This window comes from Durio zibethinus, chromosome 26, assembly GCF_047325235.1.
Source record: "Durio zibethinus cultivar Kanyao isolate XHJ-2024 chromosome 26, ASM4732523v1, whole genome shotgun sequence".
Lineage (NCBI taxonomy): Eukaryota > Viridiplantae > Streptophyta > Magnoliopsida > Malvales > Malvaceae > Durio > Durio zibethinus.
This window is the reverse complement of record NC_143187.1, coordinates 13,511,762-13,531,976: the sequence shown is the minus strand read 5'-3', so window position 1 is coordinate 13,531,976 and position 20,215 is coordinate 13,511,762. Positions and strand designations below refer to the sequence as shown.

Here is a 20,215-nt window from a genome sequence, read left to right as displayed (position 1 = left end):
ATCAATGGAACATATTAGTGTATGGACCACCTAATTTGTTATTCCATTATTTCTTCTTTGTAGCGTGTCATTGTAATTTACCTCAATCCTAATACACCCCACCAAAGGCCAAAGTGAAAAAAGAATAACCTTTTTCTTTTTCTTTTTATTTTTATTTTTATTTTTTTCTTGAATGACAAAAAAAAAAAAAAAACCACCTAAAAAAAAGGAAAAAACTAAGAAAAAGAGCCTAATTGCATAATGGATTTAGTGGCGATTTGGATTGTAAACTCTTAAATTTTGAAGAGAAAAATTATTTTAAAAAATTGATATTAAAAAGAAATATATGATTTTTAAGTTTTATTAACTTTAGAAAATATAAAATTATTATCTTTGATAATAAGTAAATAATGCGTCACATTTGTTATATGAAACACATGAATAATATGTGGTATTTATACTATATAATTTGTGAGTAATAAGTTATTTCATTAAAACTAAAAATTTTTGAAAAGTAAACTTTTTTATAATTTTAATAAAAATTATGTTTTTAATTTAAAAAATATCATCATTGTTGAAACTATAAAAAGCAAAACATAAAATTATAACATTCTTAAGATAAATAATATTTTTTATTTAATTTAAAAATTAGATTAAGTGAAAATAAATGAAAAAAAAATTTACTTTCCTCCTAAAATTTAAAAAAATCTTAGGAAGAGGTCGCTTAATGGAAGGGAAAAATAAGGAAATAGTAGTAAACAAAGAGGGTAGAAATGAAATTTTGCGAACTTTTTTTTTTTTTTCTTTTTTTGGTTTTGGTTTTGGTTTGGTGCGTGTTATGGGATTTTAAATCAAACTCAAACTTGGAAAGTCACCATCTTCGATCGTCTCCTTTTGTAACTCTCTTACACGAGGTGATGATAGCCAAGCCTCTCTCTTTCTCTCTCTCTCTCTCTTCTAAAAATATACAAAATACAACAAATACAAATATTTATATTCATTTTTGGTCCAAATCCATTTTCTCTCACATCTCTGCCTCTCCGTTTGATGCACAAAAACCATTCATTTACAAGCATACATATATATATATATATATATATTTATACATCCCATTGATATCAAAACAGTAATTGGAAGGAACAAAAAAAAAGAGAGGAAAGGAGGGCCTTTAAGCCCTCTCCTGCTTATTATGCTTCCTCTCAGATCTTAAATTCTCTTTCTTTACCATCTGGGTTTGTTCTCCCTGGTATAATTAATATCACTTTCTCTTCAAAAATCAATAAAACAAAGCCGGCATAGCTTGTTTTCCTTTGTTTTCTTCATTATTTGCGCTATACATGATTTCTGGGTATTGAATCTTTCACTCATTTCTCATCAAAGACGGATCTTTTTTTTCTTTGGTCTTTAGGAATCCTGGATTGTTGGTCGATTGATAATCGATCGGTAATTGGTCTCATGCTTTTCGATTGAATCCAACAACACCCGGTCGTTTTATATTGATATAAATAACCAGGCTTTGCGTGATATCTGTATTCTGACAAGGTACAGATTTCTTTGTTTAATCTACATTACGATGTTTTATGTTGGATTGGTTTTTAAGACATGATGTTGAATTCTGTATTGCCTTAAAATTTAAGAAAGCAAAGTCTCAATTACATCTGTTGCTATTTACATATAATTATGCCTCGAGTTCTAGATCTGATGGTTGCTTTCTTTTCTAGTGGAATTTAATTTGATTGGTCTAGGCGAAGACTTGATTTTTATTTTTCTTTGAGACAAGGTGATTTTGCGTATGTTTATTCATTTTGTTTATGATTGCTTGGAATTCCATTGAACAAGATTATTGGATTTGGTGTTCAGAATGGAAATGGAGCTTGGCAAGCTATTCATTGGTGGGATTTCTTGGGACACAAATGAGGATCGTCTTAGAGACTATTTTCAGGTTTTTGGGGAAGTTGTGGAAGCTGTGATAATGAAGGATCGGGCCACCGGTCGTGCCCGTGGATTCGGATTTGTTGTTTTTGCTGACCCAGCTATTGCAGAAAGAGTTGTTATGGAAAAGCATAAGATAGATGGTAGAACTGTAAGTTCCTACTTTCTAAACTCTCTAATAGCATGATAAATTCAGAACGATAGTATTTTATTGGTTTTCTTTTATGTCATGAATTATAACATACAATTCAAAGATTTAGAATTAGCAAGTTTCTTGTCCTGGTGCAGTTTGACTACCCTTCCTATTATCTTTATTTTTTAAAAGGTTGTATTAATTTTATTAAAGAATTTCTGCTTAGGTTTTTATTTTGAAGCTTATATTGTACATTTGTGGGGTTTGCTTGGCAACATGTTGCTATTGAGTAAGAACTATTAATATATTTTTTTCCTTTAGAGGCAAAAGAAGGACATAGAATTATAAACATGGTTAATGTCAAATGCTTTATTTTGTTTAAATCATCAGTAGGATATCACCTTCAGTTGTAGAATAAATTTTACAAAGACCAAATGCTTGTTTTAGAAGAGAGAGATTGATGCCATGAAACAGCAAATTTTCCTGTTACAATTGCACAATTGCATTCAGATGAGTCAATGCATTCACAAGGCACAATTTGTTAATTGTGAAAAGGACCTTTGGTAATTATTTACCATCCAAGAGACTTTGCAACTTAAGAACCTACAGCAGTGCAAAATTACAATTTGTATCATGGGGAAGAAGCATATTATACATCTTTCTTCTCAGTTCCTCAATTGTAATAAATAGTATAAGTTTCCAGGATGCATAAAACAAAATATGGAGAAAGTTAAACAGCTTTAGGTGGTGACTATCTACATTAAGATTCAAAGAGTTTGTGCACTTGAGAAACTAGGATCTATGTTGTAAAACTGAAATTATGTTAATCTCCATTTTCTGTGTTCTGGTTTTCTCTTTCAGGTTGAGGCGAAGAAGGCAGTTCCTAGGGATGACCAGAACATTCTAAACAAAAGCAATGTTAGCAATCATGGATCACCTGGTCCTGCTCGAACAAAAAAGATATTTGTAGGAGGCTTAGCATCCACAGTCACTGAGAGTGACTTTAAGAGGTACTTTGATCAGTTTGGTACAATTACAGATGTTGTTGTGATGTATGATCACAATACCCAGAGGCCAAGAGGTTTTGGATTCATAACTTATGATTCAGAGGAAGCTGTGGATAAAGTCTTGCAGAGAACATTTCATGAACTCAATGGAAAAATGGTTGAGGTCAAGCGGGCTGTTCCCAAAGAATCATCTCTGGGGCCAAGTCGGAACCAGTTAGGTGGATATAACTTTGGTCTGAGTAGAGTCAATAGCTTCCTTAATGGTTACATGCAGGGTTATAATACTAGTTCAGTCGGAGGTTATGGTGTTAGAATGGAAGGTAGATTTAGTCCAGTTACTGTTGGTCAGAGTGGATTTCCTCCAATGAGCCCTGGTTATGGGATGGGACTGAATTTTGAGTCAAATTTGAGTCCAAGCTATGGAGGGAGCTCAAACTATAGTTCTAACCTCAGCTATGGACAGGGATTGAATACTTCATTTAATGGAAATTCAAACAGGTTTGCCAGCCCCTTTGGATATGGTGGGGGCAGTGGAGGGAGTAGTTCTGTCTTAAACTCATCTGGTCGAAATATGTGGGGAAGTCTTAACTATGCTACTAACTCAACAAACTCTAGTGCTATTGTGGGCTCTCGAAGTGGGAATTTGGGTGTGAGTTCTTTTGGCAGCATCGGAGCTCTTTGGGATTCCTCTTGTACTTCAGCTCAAGGTGGAGGTGCTGCTTCTGCCTACAATAGCAGCAATCTTAGATATGGAAGTGGAGATTTTGGTGTTGGATCAGGAGGTATAGGCTATGGGAGAAACAGTGGGACCAGTATTGCACAGGTATCATCCCAAGGTGCTTCAAATGGTGGTTATGATGGGGCTCTGGCTGATATTTATGAAAATGGTTCATTTTATGGGGATTCCACATGGCGATCTTCGCCCTTAGACCTAGAGCGGTCTAGTCCTTTTGGTTTTGGGCTGGGAAATGCAACTTCAGATGTTATAACTAATAACTCTGCTGGTTACATTGGTGGTTATAGTGTTACCAATAGGCAGTCAAATAGAGGTAAGACTTGATTTCTTTTCTATTTTACTGTTTCATTATTCTCCTTTTCTTTTTCCTCAGATAATCTTGCTGTCTTCTTGTACTTATTAATGGCTCTGCATCTTTCATGATATAGAACAATGCAGAGAATGTACACTAGTTTTAGGCCAAAAGCATTTCTCATGTTACATAGTTTGCAGATGATTTGATTGAAGTAGATTTTTTTTTTCAGTTTCCATTTACTAAATAATTAAAACTGGTCTGAGAAATAATGCTTCCAAGGCAATTTCATTGTATTTTGACCATCTTAAGGATGCCACTCACTATACTTTTCAGAGCCTATCTTGCAACAACATTTAATTTCCCTTAATGTAAATAGTTGCAGTTTGCAGTTAATAGTACATGCCTTTTCTTAAATCTTGTGTACTTGCTATATCTATCCCTTGTTTTCCATGCATGTTAGACTGCATCACTATCCTGTATATTGAGTATAAGATTACTCTGCAAACCAGGTAAAACATTAATAATGGTGACTTGATATCTGTAGGCCCCTCCCCTTAAAGGATAGATGTCAACACCCATAGTAACAAAAACACTCTATTTATCAGTTATTAGTTGACAAACAGATCATGTTAATTTGGGTGCTTTCTTGTGGTACTTATTTTCTCTTGATTACCATCTTTTCCAGGAATTGCTGCATAGGAGGATGATGATATGATGTCAAAAGATAATTGTAGGAAATTTGTATGGTGTAGCGGGTTAATGACTGGATTTCTACATTTTCCTCAGATATTTCAGTTTTATATGAAAATGTGAGTAGAGCTAATTTGGTTCACCTGTTTTGATGAAATTGTTATAGAGATCAGTTACAAAGAATTCATGTAAGGTTTGAGCTTGAGGGTTTTTTTTTTTTTTCCTAATACAGGTTTTCTTTACTGGGATTGATTAAGATGTAAAATCAGATTGGGGTATACGCAGATTATTGTATCATGCATCTGTTGGCGACAGAGTGATACATACAAGAACTGACCTTTACTTTAGAGTTGTTTGATTTTCTGCTGTTATATCCAGTGAAGTTGCTGGGTTCTTGTATTCTGTATGAGATGTTTGGCTTGAATTTACATTGTGAAACTCTGAGGGAAGCTCTTTCGGGATCCCTGGAATAATATAGTAAGATACTACTAAATGTGATTCATTTTTACTGTAATTTCTTTCTTCATTTCTACTCCTAACCGGCTCAGCACATAACTTTGTTTTATTCTCATGTGTTGTCATCCACCGTGGCGCTGGAAATTTCAACAAAACTTACATTTTCATTAAAAGAAGAAAGAAAAAATTTCGACAAATCACAAAAATAGTGCTCATATGCAATCAAGTTTAAGTTCCCATTTTGAAAAAAGGTGTGTGTGGTCGGCCTCAAGAATAGGGAAGCAAGATCTTTGTTGGTCTATAATTGGATTGGGCCTTTCCTACTTTATTTATGGACCTACAATTGGATTGGGCCTTTCCTACTTTTTTTATAGAACTCTATCCTGTCATTCGGCCCTAAAATTTTGAGTCCAATATTTAAGAGGCGATGTGAGACGGAGACTTTGCATATGAAAGGAGATCTTGAATCATAACGCTCTCTTTCCTACAAAGTTTTTAGGTTAAGTCTTGGAGCTTGTGCTATAATTTTTATTCTTCAACACATTTGTGTTGAACAATATATTCAATTGCAAATTCTCAATGCAATTCGATCCAACCAAATTGACAAATTAGTTAAAATAAACTCATTTTCTTAACACCAATTTTGGCATTGCATGATTTATATTGTTGCCCAGCGAGAGGGCATTGGTGGAAATCAATACAAGAGCAGCAGGAAATAAAACAATGATTCCAAATCACTATCCACGTATTGTTTTTCCTACTCAAACTAAAGGTGCAGCCACTAGAGTCACAACTTGGCCTGAATCAGTCGTAAATATATCACCAAGTGCACCGGATGAGTCATCTAAATTCCCTAAATGTGTGGTCATCTTGACCACTTATCCAAACTTTCTTAACAGGGGTTCTGCCAGAGTATTATAGTCACTTTCAACTTTCAAGGGTGCATCATCTACAACTCCCAAGAATAGGGAGTGGTCCTTTCTCGCTAGGAATTGGCCATAAATTCTCTTGTTATTTGGGAGATCTTTCCAACAGTTCACACAAAGAGGGCTACTGATTTCCATTTTGCGATGGAAGCAGTTTCACCAGTCTTGTAGACCAAAATTTAGACCTTTACTTACATTGACACTCTTACTCCTCACTTGCACTTTCGTATATATGCACACAACAGAAGAGCATTGTAAAGTGTAAACAGCTCATTCTTTCCAAGTTGTCGAAACATTTTCAAAGTGATAAGAAAAAAGAATAATTCAATTAAGAACTCAAACTGAATGTTGTCTGCAAACAGAATGCAAGAAAACTACCACAACAAGAGATTCTTCAAGTAAAATGATAGTATTTAAAAAAAAAAAAAACAAAAAACACTAAACTCAAAACGTGGTTATTGTTTGAGTGGTAACTAACAGCTGGATGCAAGCATGATAACTGATAAAGCTTTATGTTCACTATCTAGAAGAATATATCAACTAAGCCAAAACCTCAATTACCTTGTTGTTTGTTCCAAGGTATTTCCTGTTGGAGGCATCACCAACCCTCCTTCAACATCCTTTCTTTTTCAAGAATGAACATTCCTTCGTTATATTTTTGGCTTTCATCATAAGCCTTCTCCTGCAAATATTATCATAAGCCATATTCACTTAGAATTTTATACCAATAAAATTCCCAAGAGAGATAATCTAATCTACGCATTACAGATATGACCATAAAGATAAAATGAAGCAAAGAAGAAATCACTGCTCCTCGTTCACCGAGTCCATGATAAGTCAGCCAACCACTTAATTCTTGTCCAGTCCCAAAGTTCACTAAGGTTTAAGGCTTTTGATTTTGTCATATCGGATAGAAGTCAGAATGCATGATCTTCGACCTAAAGGGACAAAAAAGAAAGTTATTTTTCTTCTAAAGTAAAAAAAAAACTAGTAGCCTTTGCAATATTTGAATCTAAAACAACCTAATTGGACCAGATGAATGCTATTGAATCACCCATAATTTGAAGTTTTCACTTTCAATGTAATCAATAACTCAATATAAACATGGGAGTCCACTTGGGAATACTAAGTGCAATTCAATTCCCATTGACATTTCTAGCTAAAATCGTGAAATTAAAATGACTAGTGTAGTATTAGAACAAGTACTAAAAGCTTACATATTTGCAACCCAGAATTTGCTGATAAGAGCTACAGTAAATGTCATTCACTTTGTGCAATCCGCTAGTCAACATTCGTTCTTCTGTCAGCCCCAAGCTTATATTTACTCTGCAGATATATACATACATACATACATACATACATACATATATATATATATATATATATATATAGTACTCTTATCAATTCCCAGTTGAAAAATAAGCAAAGAGGAAGAGGTTAGAAAAAAAAAAGTTTACGCATTGCGGAAGAGATAAGCAGGCCAAAACGACCCTGGAATTCCTTTGAAACAATGTCGTCGTGGGAAGCAAAGTCCACCTTACAAAATTTCCACTTGAAGATCCTTGCCCCACTCAGTGTCTCTATGAATGGCCTTCCCATCCTAATTTCTTCGATTCTCTTTTGTCTTGATTGATTTGATTCCCTGTTATTCAATCCCTTTTCTTTTCACTCATCGATCACTTTCATCCAAAAACAAAACAAGAAAAAAAAACGATCACTCTTTCACCCTAACTATTCTTCATTCGGCTCAAAAATTCGGTGAATTTTCCAATTTATTAGCGTGCGGTGCTGTCCTGCTTTTGAGATTTTGGGGAGCGAGTTTGGTTCGGGTCCCATCTCGTAAATCCGACCTAAAAATCCTTTCAGACGGAAGCAATCGAGCTAGCGCCCAGTCTCGTCAGGGCAAGGGTATTTTCGCCATTCTAACTTGTAATGTTAAACTTTCGGATTACTCTAAATACAATAAATAAATAAATAAATAAAAAACTTTTTACATCTCGTTACTAAATACACACAACATATAAAATATAAATAAATATTTTTACTCCGTACACCCCAGTCTAACATTTCACATTTCGCTCTGAATCCTTTACACTTCTCTCTTTTTCACTCTCAATTTTCTCTCTAATTTTAATCTAAATTTAATCCAAAATCATTAAACAAACCATTAAATCATAAATTTTTTTAGTATTTTATTCATTCCAGATAAGATTTTTAAATTATTGTTAATTAATTTGATTGATTTGTTAAGGTTTATAACATAGGGTTTAAGATTTTTCGATCAAATCGTATATTACAAAAAAATATTTTTGTAAGTTTTTAAAGCTTACATGTTTCTCAAATATTCATTTTCATAAACTCATAATTGAAATTTATTTTGTTTGTTGTTATTAAATTGTTGTTTTTTATACAATATCACAATAGATATCACTTGAACTTGAGGTGGAGAAGTTCGTACAAGGGTTAAAGGTTTTGACAAAGGTGATGGACATATTATAGCTGATCTTGGTCCAAGTTGAAGACATTCTATTGCTTTTGAGAGGAGACATCAAGTCAAGGAAGATAGTAAGCCAATTGAGGACCGTGCAAGAGATGATATTTCACGGGTTGAGCCTTTCACGCATAATGAGAAACTTGTCACCCATGAGCATCATGATAGGGATGGAGATGATAATGTAGAGCAAGTTTTTCAACAATTTTTTGAAAGTTTGATTGATACATCTATCCTTTGGAGTTTCAAATTTCATATTGCATTACAAATATAGAATTGTCAGGTAATCACTTGAATAATATAATACAATAAGATTAATTTATGGTTTTAAAGGGAATTAGTTGATTGTTGTTGTTGACAATATTATTTATGTTGTTGATCTTATTGTTATTGTTTTATTATTACTGTAAATATTTAATTTTGTTCAAAATATTTTATCATTTTAACTCAAGCTTGGTCAATTAGGCTTGATCTTTATTTTTATAGCCTAATAAGTAGCTCATTTTTAAATGTTTCGTACGAGATTCAATGTGAGCTTCATAATAAGACTCCGTTGCATGATCTTGAATAAATGCTCAAAATGATATAATAAATGCCCGTTCTTAAAAGCCCATTTATGATCCGGCCATTAAATAAAAAATAATAAAATAATATAAGATAATAAAATAATAAAGCTTGAAAAACCCAAATGAAATTATAAGCTAGGCAAATAAAAGAAGCCCCAATAAAATTCAAGGGAAAAACACATTGGGCTCTTGTTAAAGACCTAAGACCTGGCCACAAATAGAAAGGGCCATGTGGCCTTTTGGATGTTTTTGCATGAAACCAATCCATGCATGCAACATGTGAGAAAGTGAAGAAACTGTTGAAAACAAAACTGAAGAGTATGGCATGGACGTGGGACACTATGGCAAACTCCATGAGGTAATGGAGGCCAACGTGGGAAGCAAAGAAAAAAATGATGAAAATGAGAAAAGAGGGAACGTGAAAGGGAGGAAGGGGGCAGAGAACGGGCAAGGGAAACAAAAGAAGAGAAAGGAGCCGGGCGAAAGAACGTGGAATGGCATGAACTGGCAGCAAAGGAGGCGGGCTGCGGCAAAAAAAAGAAGGCAAAAAAATAAAAAATTGCAGCAGAAGGTGGCGACGGCAGTAAGCAAGGAACCAGCCGTAGAGAAGCCAGCAGACACCAAACAGAGGCAGGAGAATGTGAAACCCAACTAAAAAAAAAAAAAGAAAGCGCAGCAAAAAAAAAAAAAAAACAGAAAAGGCGTGGAGAAAGAAGAAAAAGAAGAGCAGCAGAAAAAAAAACCAGAAAAGAAGGAAGAGGCGCGCGAGGAAGAGGCAACCAGTAGCTGGAACCAAAACCAGAAAAGCAGAGAGGCAGCAAACCAAAAAAATTAGAAAAGAAACGTGAAAAGCAGTAGCACTGGAAGCAGAAAGATTAGAGCAGGAAACGGAAAGGGCGTGAAAGGAGCAGGAAAGGACCTGGCAGCGTGGAGGTGAAAGGCAAACTGAAACCTTGATAGGAAAGAGAAAAAAACACGAAAAGGTATGTTGTGAAAGTTTGGAAAACATACGAAGAGTTGATAGTTTAGAATATGAGTATTTCATATCGAATAAAAAGATTTAATTATTGATAAATAAAATTAATTTTTATATTAATTTTATTTATATTTTAAATAATTATATTTGAATACAAATAATTATTATATGATAAATAGTCATAATTATTTGAATATAAATATATTATTATTTATAAAAATCATGATTATACAAAAAATTATAATCATTTGAATAAAAATTTATGTTTGTTTATTCATTATAAATAAAATTTTCAGTATAACTATTTTTACTGTTTCTGATTAGAAAGTTTGAGGTTTTGTAGTATTCTAGGAGCATAATTATCTTTAAAAAATATTTTTCACGCCTTAAAGCCAAAATTTTATTTTTATTATTTCTCTTCTCTTATTTATTTTTTCTAACAATTTAAAGACAATTATGAGAAAGTTATATTTGCATAAGGAAGATACAAGAAAAAGAAATTGGCATGATTCGGAGATCGATATTAGAAAAAGCTCAAGGTGTCAAAGGATTAATATTTCTATGGATCAAAATGTTAATTTTCATAAAAATTTTTATTAGAGGTATGTATTTTATTTTTTGCATAATTGCTGGTAAAAAGATTGACTGAATGAGATAAATACATTAACAATTTATTTCATTAGTGTGTAAAGTCAAAATATAATATGCAAAATATTGATTACATTGTATAAGTTTATACATATATTAAAATTGACTCCACAATTGTGTTTTATGAATTGTATTATATCTATTTGAAAAATTGATTCTTATTATGACTGAGATAGGAAATAGCCTAATAACATAAAAGAAAAAGACATGAATTGATCTGCAACTAAAAGAATTACCACTTGTTATAAAGTAACGAATTAAATTGGGTTCTAATGGAATGATTGATTATTTAATTGTTATGTCTTGGTTATATATAGAACATGCAAATTGTCCCATAGTTTCTATGAAAACAATCGAAAATAGATAAAAGTATTTACCATGAAAAATTAGATATAAGTGGAGAATATATGCAGAAAATAAGATTTGACTGCAAGGTTAGTTTTATTTTTAAATCATGGCACAAAAATTGAGATAATAAGTTGAGTTAAGCTATTTGTATGGTACTATCTTTGTTGGTCATTTATAAATCAAATGTTGATATATATATTAAATTTATTATTGGTTTAAATTTTAATTTGTGTTCAATTTTCATGAAAACTAATTAAAATTGAATTGATATATGTGAATAATTATTATTAAGATATGATGTTTCATGGATTAATTGATAGATAATAAACCAAATAATTGTTATTATAAAAAATATAGGCAGTGTGATAGGTATTTTTGCCTACTAGGTGATTACACTGAAGTGACTTTACAAAATAAAATTTTATTATGAACAATCACAAAGTTGAAATCATAAATAACCATTAAAGAGTTAATCAATAGTTACAAAAAAGCATTACTGCTTTTCACATATGGGATATTGATTAAATGAAAAGGCATGTTATTAAAAAATATTGAAGCATTTATCGGTTACTAGCATTTTGAAGGATGCTAATTAATGTCTAATTAGGCATGTTTATAAATTAAAAATAACATACAAATTCAATGTTCCAAGGGCAGCAATACATGCATTTGTTTAATTTCATTTTGTAATGGCATAGTGAATATTGATACAGTTTGCCATATATTATGAAAATTAATTGAAGAGATGAAATTTTTTTTCTTATACATATAAGAAAGATATGGACTTTGGAGATAGAATGCCATAATCTAATTAGTACATTATTGGTTAAAGATAATGAAGATATTTTTACTTCTTGTACCCGAAAAAATGGCCTTTACAGGATGTTAAAATGAAAAGTGAACAAGTTTATGAGGTTTTCAATAGTTTCATGACAATGGGAAGGATGTGGCTGGTTATACTCCATATTAACATATGGGCTTAGATAATAATATTGGTTTGTGAAAGCCGAATATCTTAGAGTTAGCCAATCAATGATTTAATCAATGTAAATTCATTACAAATTTTTACATGAAATATGAATAAAACTGATATATAATTATTGTTTATTCTATTTTATGAAAATGATTCTTTAGATTCATGTTTCATGACTTGCATTGATATGGTGATCTAGATATGAACATATTGATCACAAAATGATTGTGAAAGTATTTAAAATTGAAGTTAAATATACTATGGACTCTTATTTTACATTGGGATATTGGTCATATAAGTAAAGTTTGAATTTATTATATATCCGAAAATGTTATGACAAATTAAAAGTGGTAAATAATAGTGATATATAAGTTGCATAATGATGGAGAAATAAAGTTCTCATAAAAAATTTTTGAAATCAAATTTAGAGGTTTCAATAGTCATGAACTTGGAATTGGCCACTGGACAATAAATATATGCATTGGAAACTCATGATAACATTTTAGATAGTTAGTTTTCACAAAAAGCCACATTATAAATGAGATAACTTTAATGCCGAATCTACATGATTTGTAGATATGATGTGGATTATTATGGTTGACTTAGAATAGCCATAAGCCAAAATAGATGCCACAATCTTGTTCACATTGTAGTAATTTTTTGTTATATATATAGTCTAATTCATGGATTATACAAATGATTTATCATTTATGATTTTATATAGTGAAAATTTCAAAGTATATTTATTTTGGAAGTCATAAGTGATTTAAAGATCTTATGAATATGAACACTTTATAATAGCAAAAGGAATGTTATTTGATCCATTTGGGTGATGGAAATGGCTTTTGTTCATGGTAATAAAAAATTATTAATAACGTTCATAATGAAATAGATTCATATAAGTATTTATGAATTGATATAAAAGTCTTAAAAGAAGATTACAGAAGCATGATTATATTTGAAATCTGCTTATTGATGTAAATTTTTATTTTGAATTAAAATATAAAAGGTTTGAAACTTTTATAGAGATATTAAGATATTTACTAGTTATCTTTCACTAAAAGTAGATTTGAAGGCCTCTGACTTAAAAAAAAACCACCAAATAGTGAAAAGATAAATGAAATGGTAACTTGATTAAGTATATATAATATCTTGAATAATTGAATTAGACGTTCTTTAATAAAAGAATGCATACTTGCACATTGTGGGGGTGATAAGAATCAAAATAAATAAAACTTATCATTATAGTGTTGTAAGATTTTAGTATAATTTTATGAGCAAATTATATAGACTAATAAGTTTAGACACATATTAAAGTAAAATCATAAAAAAAGGTCCTTAAAAAACTTAAAAGGACTTGTAGACACCACAATCTATCTAGGGGTTTATGTTTGATTTTTGTTAATAAAAAATAAAAAAAACTAAAAAAAAGTTGAAAAAAACGAAAAAAACGAAAAAAAAAGTTGAATTTAGGTTGGAATCGGGTTGTAGGGTTTGAGCTGGGGTTAAGGGTAAAGTTTAACAGAAATTGGAATTCTTATTCGGATGAGAATTCCTTGGCCTTCAATCCTATAAATAAAGACCCTAAATGAGGCCAGAGAACACATGAAATACAAAGAAAATAGAAGCAGAAAAAAAATAAAGGGTGTTTAGAGAAATATAATCAATTTTAGAATTTTTTAAGAATTTTAAAAAATTTTTGGCAATTATTTTTTTTGAAAATTTTCTGGAAAAATCCAGATTTCGGTAAAATTTTCGGCCAAACTTGAATTTTTCTACGTGTTTTCCCAGTTTTCAGCAGCTTTTCCTAGTTTTGGGTTGAGTATTCAATCGGATTCTGGGTTTGTAGAGAGAAGGGGAGAAAAAAGAAAAAGGGAAGAGAAAGAAGGAAGAAAGAAAATTTGAAAAAAATACTGGATTTCACTCTTTTATACCTGCACAAAATGACATCATTTTGGCCTTAAAAAGACTCAGGATCCACGTGTTTTTCATTCGGGTAACCCAACCCGAGCACAACCCATTTTGGTTGACCCACGTTCCAGCTAACCCTTCAGCCGAGTTGAGCCGAGCCACGTCCCCTGGGCCACGCCTATGAGCTTTTTTTTATGCCTCAAGCCGAACCGAATTTTAGCCTAGCCGAGCCGTTTTGTTTTTCGGTATTTTTATTTTTATGTTTTTTTAGTATTTTTGCATGATTAAATATAGAAAAAAAATAAAAAAATGAAATAAAAAAATAAAAATTTTGAGAATAAATATTAATTATCCATTGATGTAATTTATAGAAAATTCAAATTGTAAGTTTCTATAAAACTCCTAGGTGAGAAATTTTATCTAAAATTATCCCAAATGGTGGAATAATTTAGATAAAGTTTCAATAACAATAATAAATATTTATTTTCAAACAAAAAAATTAAAAATAAAAAAAATTAAAAAATTGAAAAATTGAAAATTTGGAATTAAATATAATTACCTAATGATAAGATTCTTAAAATTTAAAATGGTAAATTTCTAATAAATCTCTAGGTGATAAATTTTATCTAAATTTATCCAAAATTATGGAATAATTTAGAAAAAATTTCAATAAAAATAATTGTATTCTTTTCCAAATAAAAATTTTTGTTGAAAATATTTGATAATTATCTAAAGATGAGATTCTTAGATATTTCAAATGATAAATTCTTAAGAAATCTCTAGGTGAGAAATTTTCTATAAAATTATACCAAATGGTGGAATAATTTAGATGAAATTTCAATAAAAATAATTATCATATTATTTTCTTTCCAAAAACAAAAAAGAAATTTTAAATAGGCCCAAATGGTGAAAAATTTTAAAATTAAAAAAAAAAATTTTAAATTGACCCAAATTGTGAAAATTTAGAGATAAAAAAAAAAAAATTTCTAAATAGGTCCAAATGGTGGAAAATTTAAAAATTCAAAAAGAGAATATTTTTAATTTGGCCCAAATGATGGAATAATTAGATATATTTTTAACACAAAAAGTAAATAAATAAACCTTTTTCTGACGACGGAGCCTCTTCAAGGAAACAAATGAGATCCTTGAATACTCTTGAGGTGAGAAAATATTTTTTAAGAGTTCTACCAAATTGATGGAGAATCTTAAGAATTATTTCCAATATTTAACATTAAATTTTTAAAACCATTAGAACCAAGACCCTAGGATGAATTTAAAATAATATGTACCATTCTTCAGATGGACATGTGAGGGTGTTATAACTTTTCTCACATGTAATCGAACTTCTGAACCATGTTCTAGTTTGTAGACCCAAATATATTTTTTTAAGGATTCTTAGTCAAGCTTAAGAGCTCCTTAAAAGAATAGATTTCTTAGATGACCAATCACACCTAGTTAAAAAAAGATTGATGGCGACTCCATTCATTTGTTAAGTCTAACTATAAATTTTTGGATCTATATGTTATGACAGTTTGACAATTTCATTAGGGACAGCCATAAAGAGTCAAGCCATAAACTTTTAAATTTATCCTATTCTTTGGTCTAATGGTTTTAAATTGTGATGATTTGTGTTATTTGTTTACTAACATTTTTTTTTTATCTTGTATTTTATTTTTGGGAGATGAAACATATATGTTCTTCACACACACTATCATATGCATTTACATTACATGAGCTCTATACCCGGGCTCTGTCCCTCTTAAGAGGGAGTAAAGTACCTAAGCTCTCGTGAGATAATAATCTCCGTAATGGCTAGCACAATACTCCCACTCAAGTTGAATCCTTTTTGTTGGTAGCCTGTGATGGGTAGGGATTGGACTGCCTTACTAGTTTGTGACAGACAATGATGTAAGGAACAATTTGAGAACCTTTAGTGGTCAATATCATTTAACCTTGCATATAATCAACACTTAAGAGAACTAGCTTTAAGATAGAACCCTTCCTATCCAGTGATAGATGTAACCCGAAGTTAGGATACAAGAAGAAACAATTTGTGATCTAACCATTTTGTTTGTTTAACTTTGTGCATTTGCATTACCATATTATGCATCATTTTTATTGTCATATGTAACATTCTACATTTGCATCATTTTTATTTCATCCATAAAAATGTACATTTCATTCATACATTGACATATCATAGTATTTTTTTATGATAATTATGTTGCTCAAGGTTCAAGAATAGCTCCACCAAGCAACCTCACTCTTCAATATAATACGAAGGCTCGAGCCAGACAAATGAAATAAAAAAATTTCAACCGTCTTAAAAGGATAGAGAAAGCCCAAGAAAAGCTAGAAGACGAGTTGAATAGGATTTTGGAGGCTTTGAACAAGTTAAACAAAGGAAAATGTATAGACAAAAGTACCAACCAATAAGACCATCCATCACAAGAGGTGAATGACCCACTATACCCTCTTGATTTTGGGTCACATCAAGCCTAACGAGCATAAGGTCTACTACCATAGCAGTTCATTTATCTTGTAGGGCACACATACCTTGAAATGCCATCAGTTTCAAACCTTGGCCAATATTAAAGTTATGTAAATCCTATCTTTATAGAAAAGACAGTAAAACTAGTTCAAGTCCCTGATTTGGATGATCCAAAGGAGAATGAAAAGTTAAAATCAAAAGAGAGTGAGTCACTGAGGGACTCAAAAGTTGATCAAAATATTAGTATGCTGGAAGAGAGGTTGAAAGTGATGGAAAGAGTTAGTTTTTATGGTTTTGTAGATGCTGCTGGGCTCTGTTTAGTCTCAGATGTAGTTATTCCTCCAAAGTTCAAGGTGCCAAAGTTTGAGAAATATGATGGTGCAAAGTATTCTAAGACTCACATTATCATATACTATTAAAAAATGACTGTCCATGCTAATAATGAGAAGCTATTGATGCATGTGTTCTAAGACAGTCTTACAGGCTCTATTGTTATATGGTATATCCAATTGGATAGAACCCACATCCGTTCCTAGAACAATATGGCTTATGACTTTATCAGCCAATATTAGCATATCATGAATTTGACTCCTGATCATTTATCTTTGCAGAATATGGAGAAAAAGGTAAGTGAGTCCTTTAAAGAATATATTCAAAGGTGAAAGGATATTGCTTCTCAGGTGCAGCCTCTTCTGATTGAAAAAAAGACTACAGTGTTGTTTGTCAGCATTTTAAAATCTCTCTATTATGAAAAGATGATAGGAAATGTAACAAAAAATTTTACTGACATGGTGGTCTCAAGAGAAATCATTGAGAATGCCACTAAAAATGACAAGTTAAAATGAGGAAAAACTAAGAAGGCGTCCGAGAAGAAAAAGATTAAAGCTCAAGTTACGAGCTTTGACAAACAGTTCAAGGGATATCAATCTTATCCATAAGGTTACTCCCCATACTATTCGACTGTGAACAATGCCTCATCCTATCCATCCCACCAGCTTCACAATCATCTTATTCATCTAATACCGCTCATTTTTAGCCTTAAAGCTCCCACATACACTCTTAACATTCAACCTTCTGCAAGACCCTAAATTCATCTTGTTAGCCTAGCAAGTGGTTCACGAGAGCTACGAGTTACCTGAGAAAACTTGTATTTGATTCAATCCCTATGACATATACGGAGTTATATCGAGAGCTCTACAATAACCACTTAATTGCCCCTAATCGAGTGGAGCCACTCTAGCCACTTTATCCCAAGTGGTATGATCTTACAGTCCACTGTGACTACCACTATAGAATTGCTAGCCATTTCACTAAAAATTGCACTGCTTTAAAGTATAAGGTGTAATGGTTGATCAATGATGGAATGATAAACTTTGATCAAGGAGAAGTAACAACACCTAATGTTAGTGGCAATCTATTGCCTAATCACAATATCAATGCTCTAAGTGAGAATCAAGAACACGTTGGTCCGAAAAGACCTAGAGAATTACAGTGAATCAAGGGGCAAGATGCCAATAAAGATCCTTCACCTGATTGCACAGGGACATAATTTTGGAGAATGATGTTAAAGCTAGTTGAAAGTTTCTTGTCATTTTAGGATTTCTTTTAGGCAATAGGATTTCATTTGTTATCATTTTAATAAAAGGTAAGGATAATGCATTTCATTACATTTTCTCTTTCATTCAACCATTGTTCCATGCTTTGTCACCTTTCATAACTTCTCATTTTCATTCTTAAATTTCAGATGATAAATATTTAAACAATGATAACAATAATTTTGAGATCTAGTTTTGAGAACTCATTCACATTAATCTGAGGAGACTATTTAAGTAAAAGAAGCTAGCTACTAGCAGATGTGGATATGTTTTAAAAATATACAAAGATCCATAAGCTTTTTTTTATTCAATAGATGAAGTTCAAGGAAAGCATTCACATTTGAGATAAAAATGGCCATATTTCTTTTACCATTTGAAAAACCATTCATTGCTACCCTTTTGAGCCTATTATGATTTCTTTTCTAAAAAATCTTGACCAATGATCACCTTCTACATTGGGGGTATTTTTTTTTTTAAAAAAAAGAGGTAAAAGATCGTAAAAGGTCTCAAAGAGAGAAAGAAAAATAAAATGAAAGAAAGAGAGATAAGAAAAATGCCACAAACAAGTTGGGACAAAGTAATGTGAATCTTTTTATGAGAAATGAAATGGAAAAAGTAAGGAAATGATGTGGAATGGGGTAAAATACCAAGTTGTATCAAATGATGAGAAATGATCATTTGGTTTTGAATCTTTTAAGCACATGTTTTGAGCCTATTTTATGCATTTCTTTCATGACTCCTCACTGTGACCTATATTACCACCTTTAAAAGTCTATTTGGATCAAATGTGAGTGCTCGAATTGAATAATCATATATTAGGTCAAGGCATGTTTGTGATAAAATGACAGAATCATGCTTCGTTGAAGTGTGAGAAATACCACTAATTGATGGTAAAAGATGAAAAAAGAAAAAATGAAAAAGAAAAAAAATAAAAAAAGAAAAAAGATGAAAATAAAAGAAAAAAAGACTCAAATTCAAAACCCGAAAGGGTAATTTGGGTAGAAAAATCTTGAAGTTAGGAGTTGGATAAATAGTTCACATGGATGAAAGGTCAAAGACATCTGAAGATCCTTCAACGCTGGGATAAAGTTTAATGAGCTTAAACATGATCTCAAAAGTCAATGAAATGAGTTTTTGAAAAAGAATTCTAGATTAATGTCAATAATTGTTTGAGTATTCATTGTTTGGATATTATTACTCCATTTGTTCAATACCATTCCCAAGGTCATGCTTTGAATTTGCTCTTTTGCCCAATTATTTTTATACCAGACTCACTCTTCATTGATTACCTTTCTTGTAATTCACCTTATACTTTCTTATTATTACATTCTCAGAGTAAATTGAGAAAATGTATGATTGCATTGTATTTATCACGATTTGAAATGATCATGAATGAAAGAATATGTGTTTAAAATATTCTTACATTCCTTTGAAAAAAATATGAGAGGATAGGGAGTAAAGAAAAACTTGAAAAGATGATTTGAAAAAAACACATTATGTGACCAAATAATGAATGTGGTGATGGATTGGTCAACATAACTTGTGAGATGTGATAAAATGATGAGGATCAATGGATGAAATTCATTCTTAAATGGCTAGTGCTGAGAAACTTATGATTGGTGACTAAATGATGGGGGATAAAATTTGTTCCAATATAGCTAGTACTGAAGGGCCTATTAGTTGTGCTTAAATGATATGGGTAATGGACGAAATTTATTTTGGAATTGCTAGTGCTAAGAAGCCTATAGATGGTGATCAAGTGATGAAAATAATGATTATCAGTTGATGAAACTAGTTCTAAAGTATTGAAAAGCTAAACAAGGAGAAAGCGTGAGATGGTGGAGTCTTGAAGACCATATTACCACATTTTGATTAGAATTTCATGACTTTGATATCCGCATTACATGCATTATGTTAGCATTGTTTTTGGAAAATGTTTAAAACTTTGGTTTGGATATGCATTTGCATTATGCAGTAAACATTTGAATCATGGTTAAGAATATGACATTGTGAGAATTTGGATTGTTGCATTTGCATCATTGAGAAAAAAATTGTATTATTG

At 31.4% G+C, this 20,215-nt stretch overlaps 1 protein-coding gene and 1 long non-coding RNA gene across 5 annotated transcripts; one reads left to right on the top strand and one right to left on the bottom strand.

Annotated features, from left to right (window-relative positions):
• Positions 1–822: 822 nt before the first annotated feature.
• LOC111275271 (heterogeneous nuclear ribonucleoprotein 1-like) lies at positions 823–5,286 on the top strand. Of its 3 annotated transcripts, none has more exons than XM_022860492.2 (6): positions 823–893; positions 1,388–1,521; positions 1,840–2,062; positions 2,906–4,100; positions 4,768–4,891; positions 5,005–5,286. In XM_022860492.2, exons 3-5 carry the CDS (start codon positions 1,841–1,843, stop codon positions 4,779–4,781), a joined length of 1,431 nt encoding a protein of 476 aa, XP_022716227.2. In that variant the 5' UTR covers positions 823–893; positions 1,388–1,521; position 1,840; the 3' UTR covers positions 4,782–4,891; positions 5,005–5,286. The 3 variants fall into 3 exon arrangements, with proteins under 3 accessions (XP_022716227.2, XP_022716226.2, XP_022716225.2); XM_022860491.2 differs by lacking the exon at positions 823–893 and adding an exon at positions 1,094–1,225; XM_022860490.2 differs by lacking the exon at positions 823–893 and having other exon boundaries at positions 1,094–1,521.
• A 1,172-nt stretch (positions 5,287–6,458) lies between these two features.
• LOC111275272 (uncharacterized) lies at positions 6,459–8,218 on the bottom strand. 2 transcript variants are annotated; one of them, XR_016333967.1, is made up of 3 exons: positions 7,612–8,108; positions 7,372–7,480; positions 6,459–7,092 (listed from the first exon to the last, which is right to left on the bottom strand). It is a non-coding gene; the product is annotated as an uncharacterized LOC111275272 (long non-coding RNA). The 2 variants fall into 2 exon arrangements; XR_016333966.1 differs by having other exon boundaries at positions 7,372–8,218.
• Positions 8,219–20,215: the final 11,997 nt, after the last annotated feature.

What these genes read in the sequence shown, in the direction of transcription:
- LOC111275271 (XM_022860492.2), top strand. Translation starts at nt 1,841, where the DNA reads ATGGAAATGGAGCTTGGCAAGCTATTCATTGGTGGGATTTCTTGGGAC. An exon ending in ATAAGATAGATGGTAGAACT is followed by an intron (nt 2,063 to 2,905) that starts GTAAGTTCCTAC and finishes TTTCTCTTTCAG; the next exon opens with GTTGAGGCGAAGAAGGCAGT.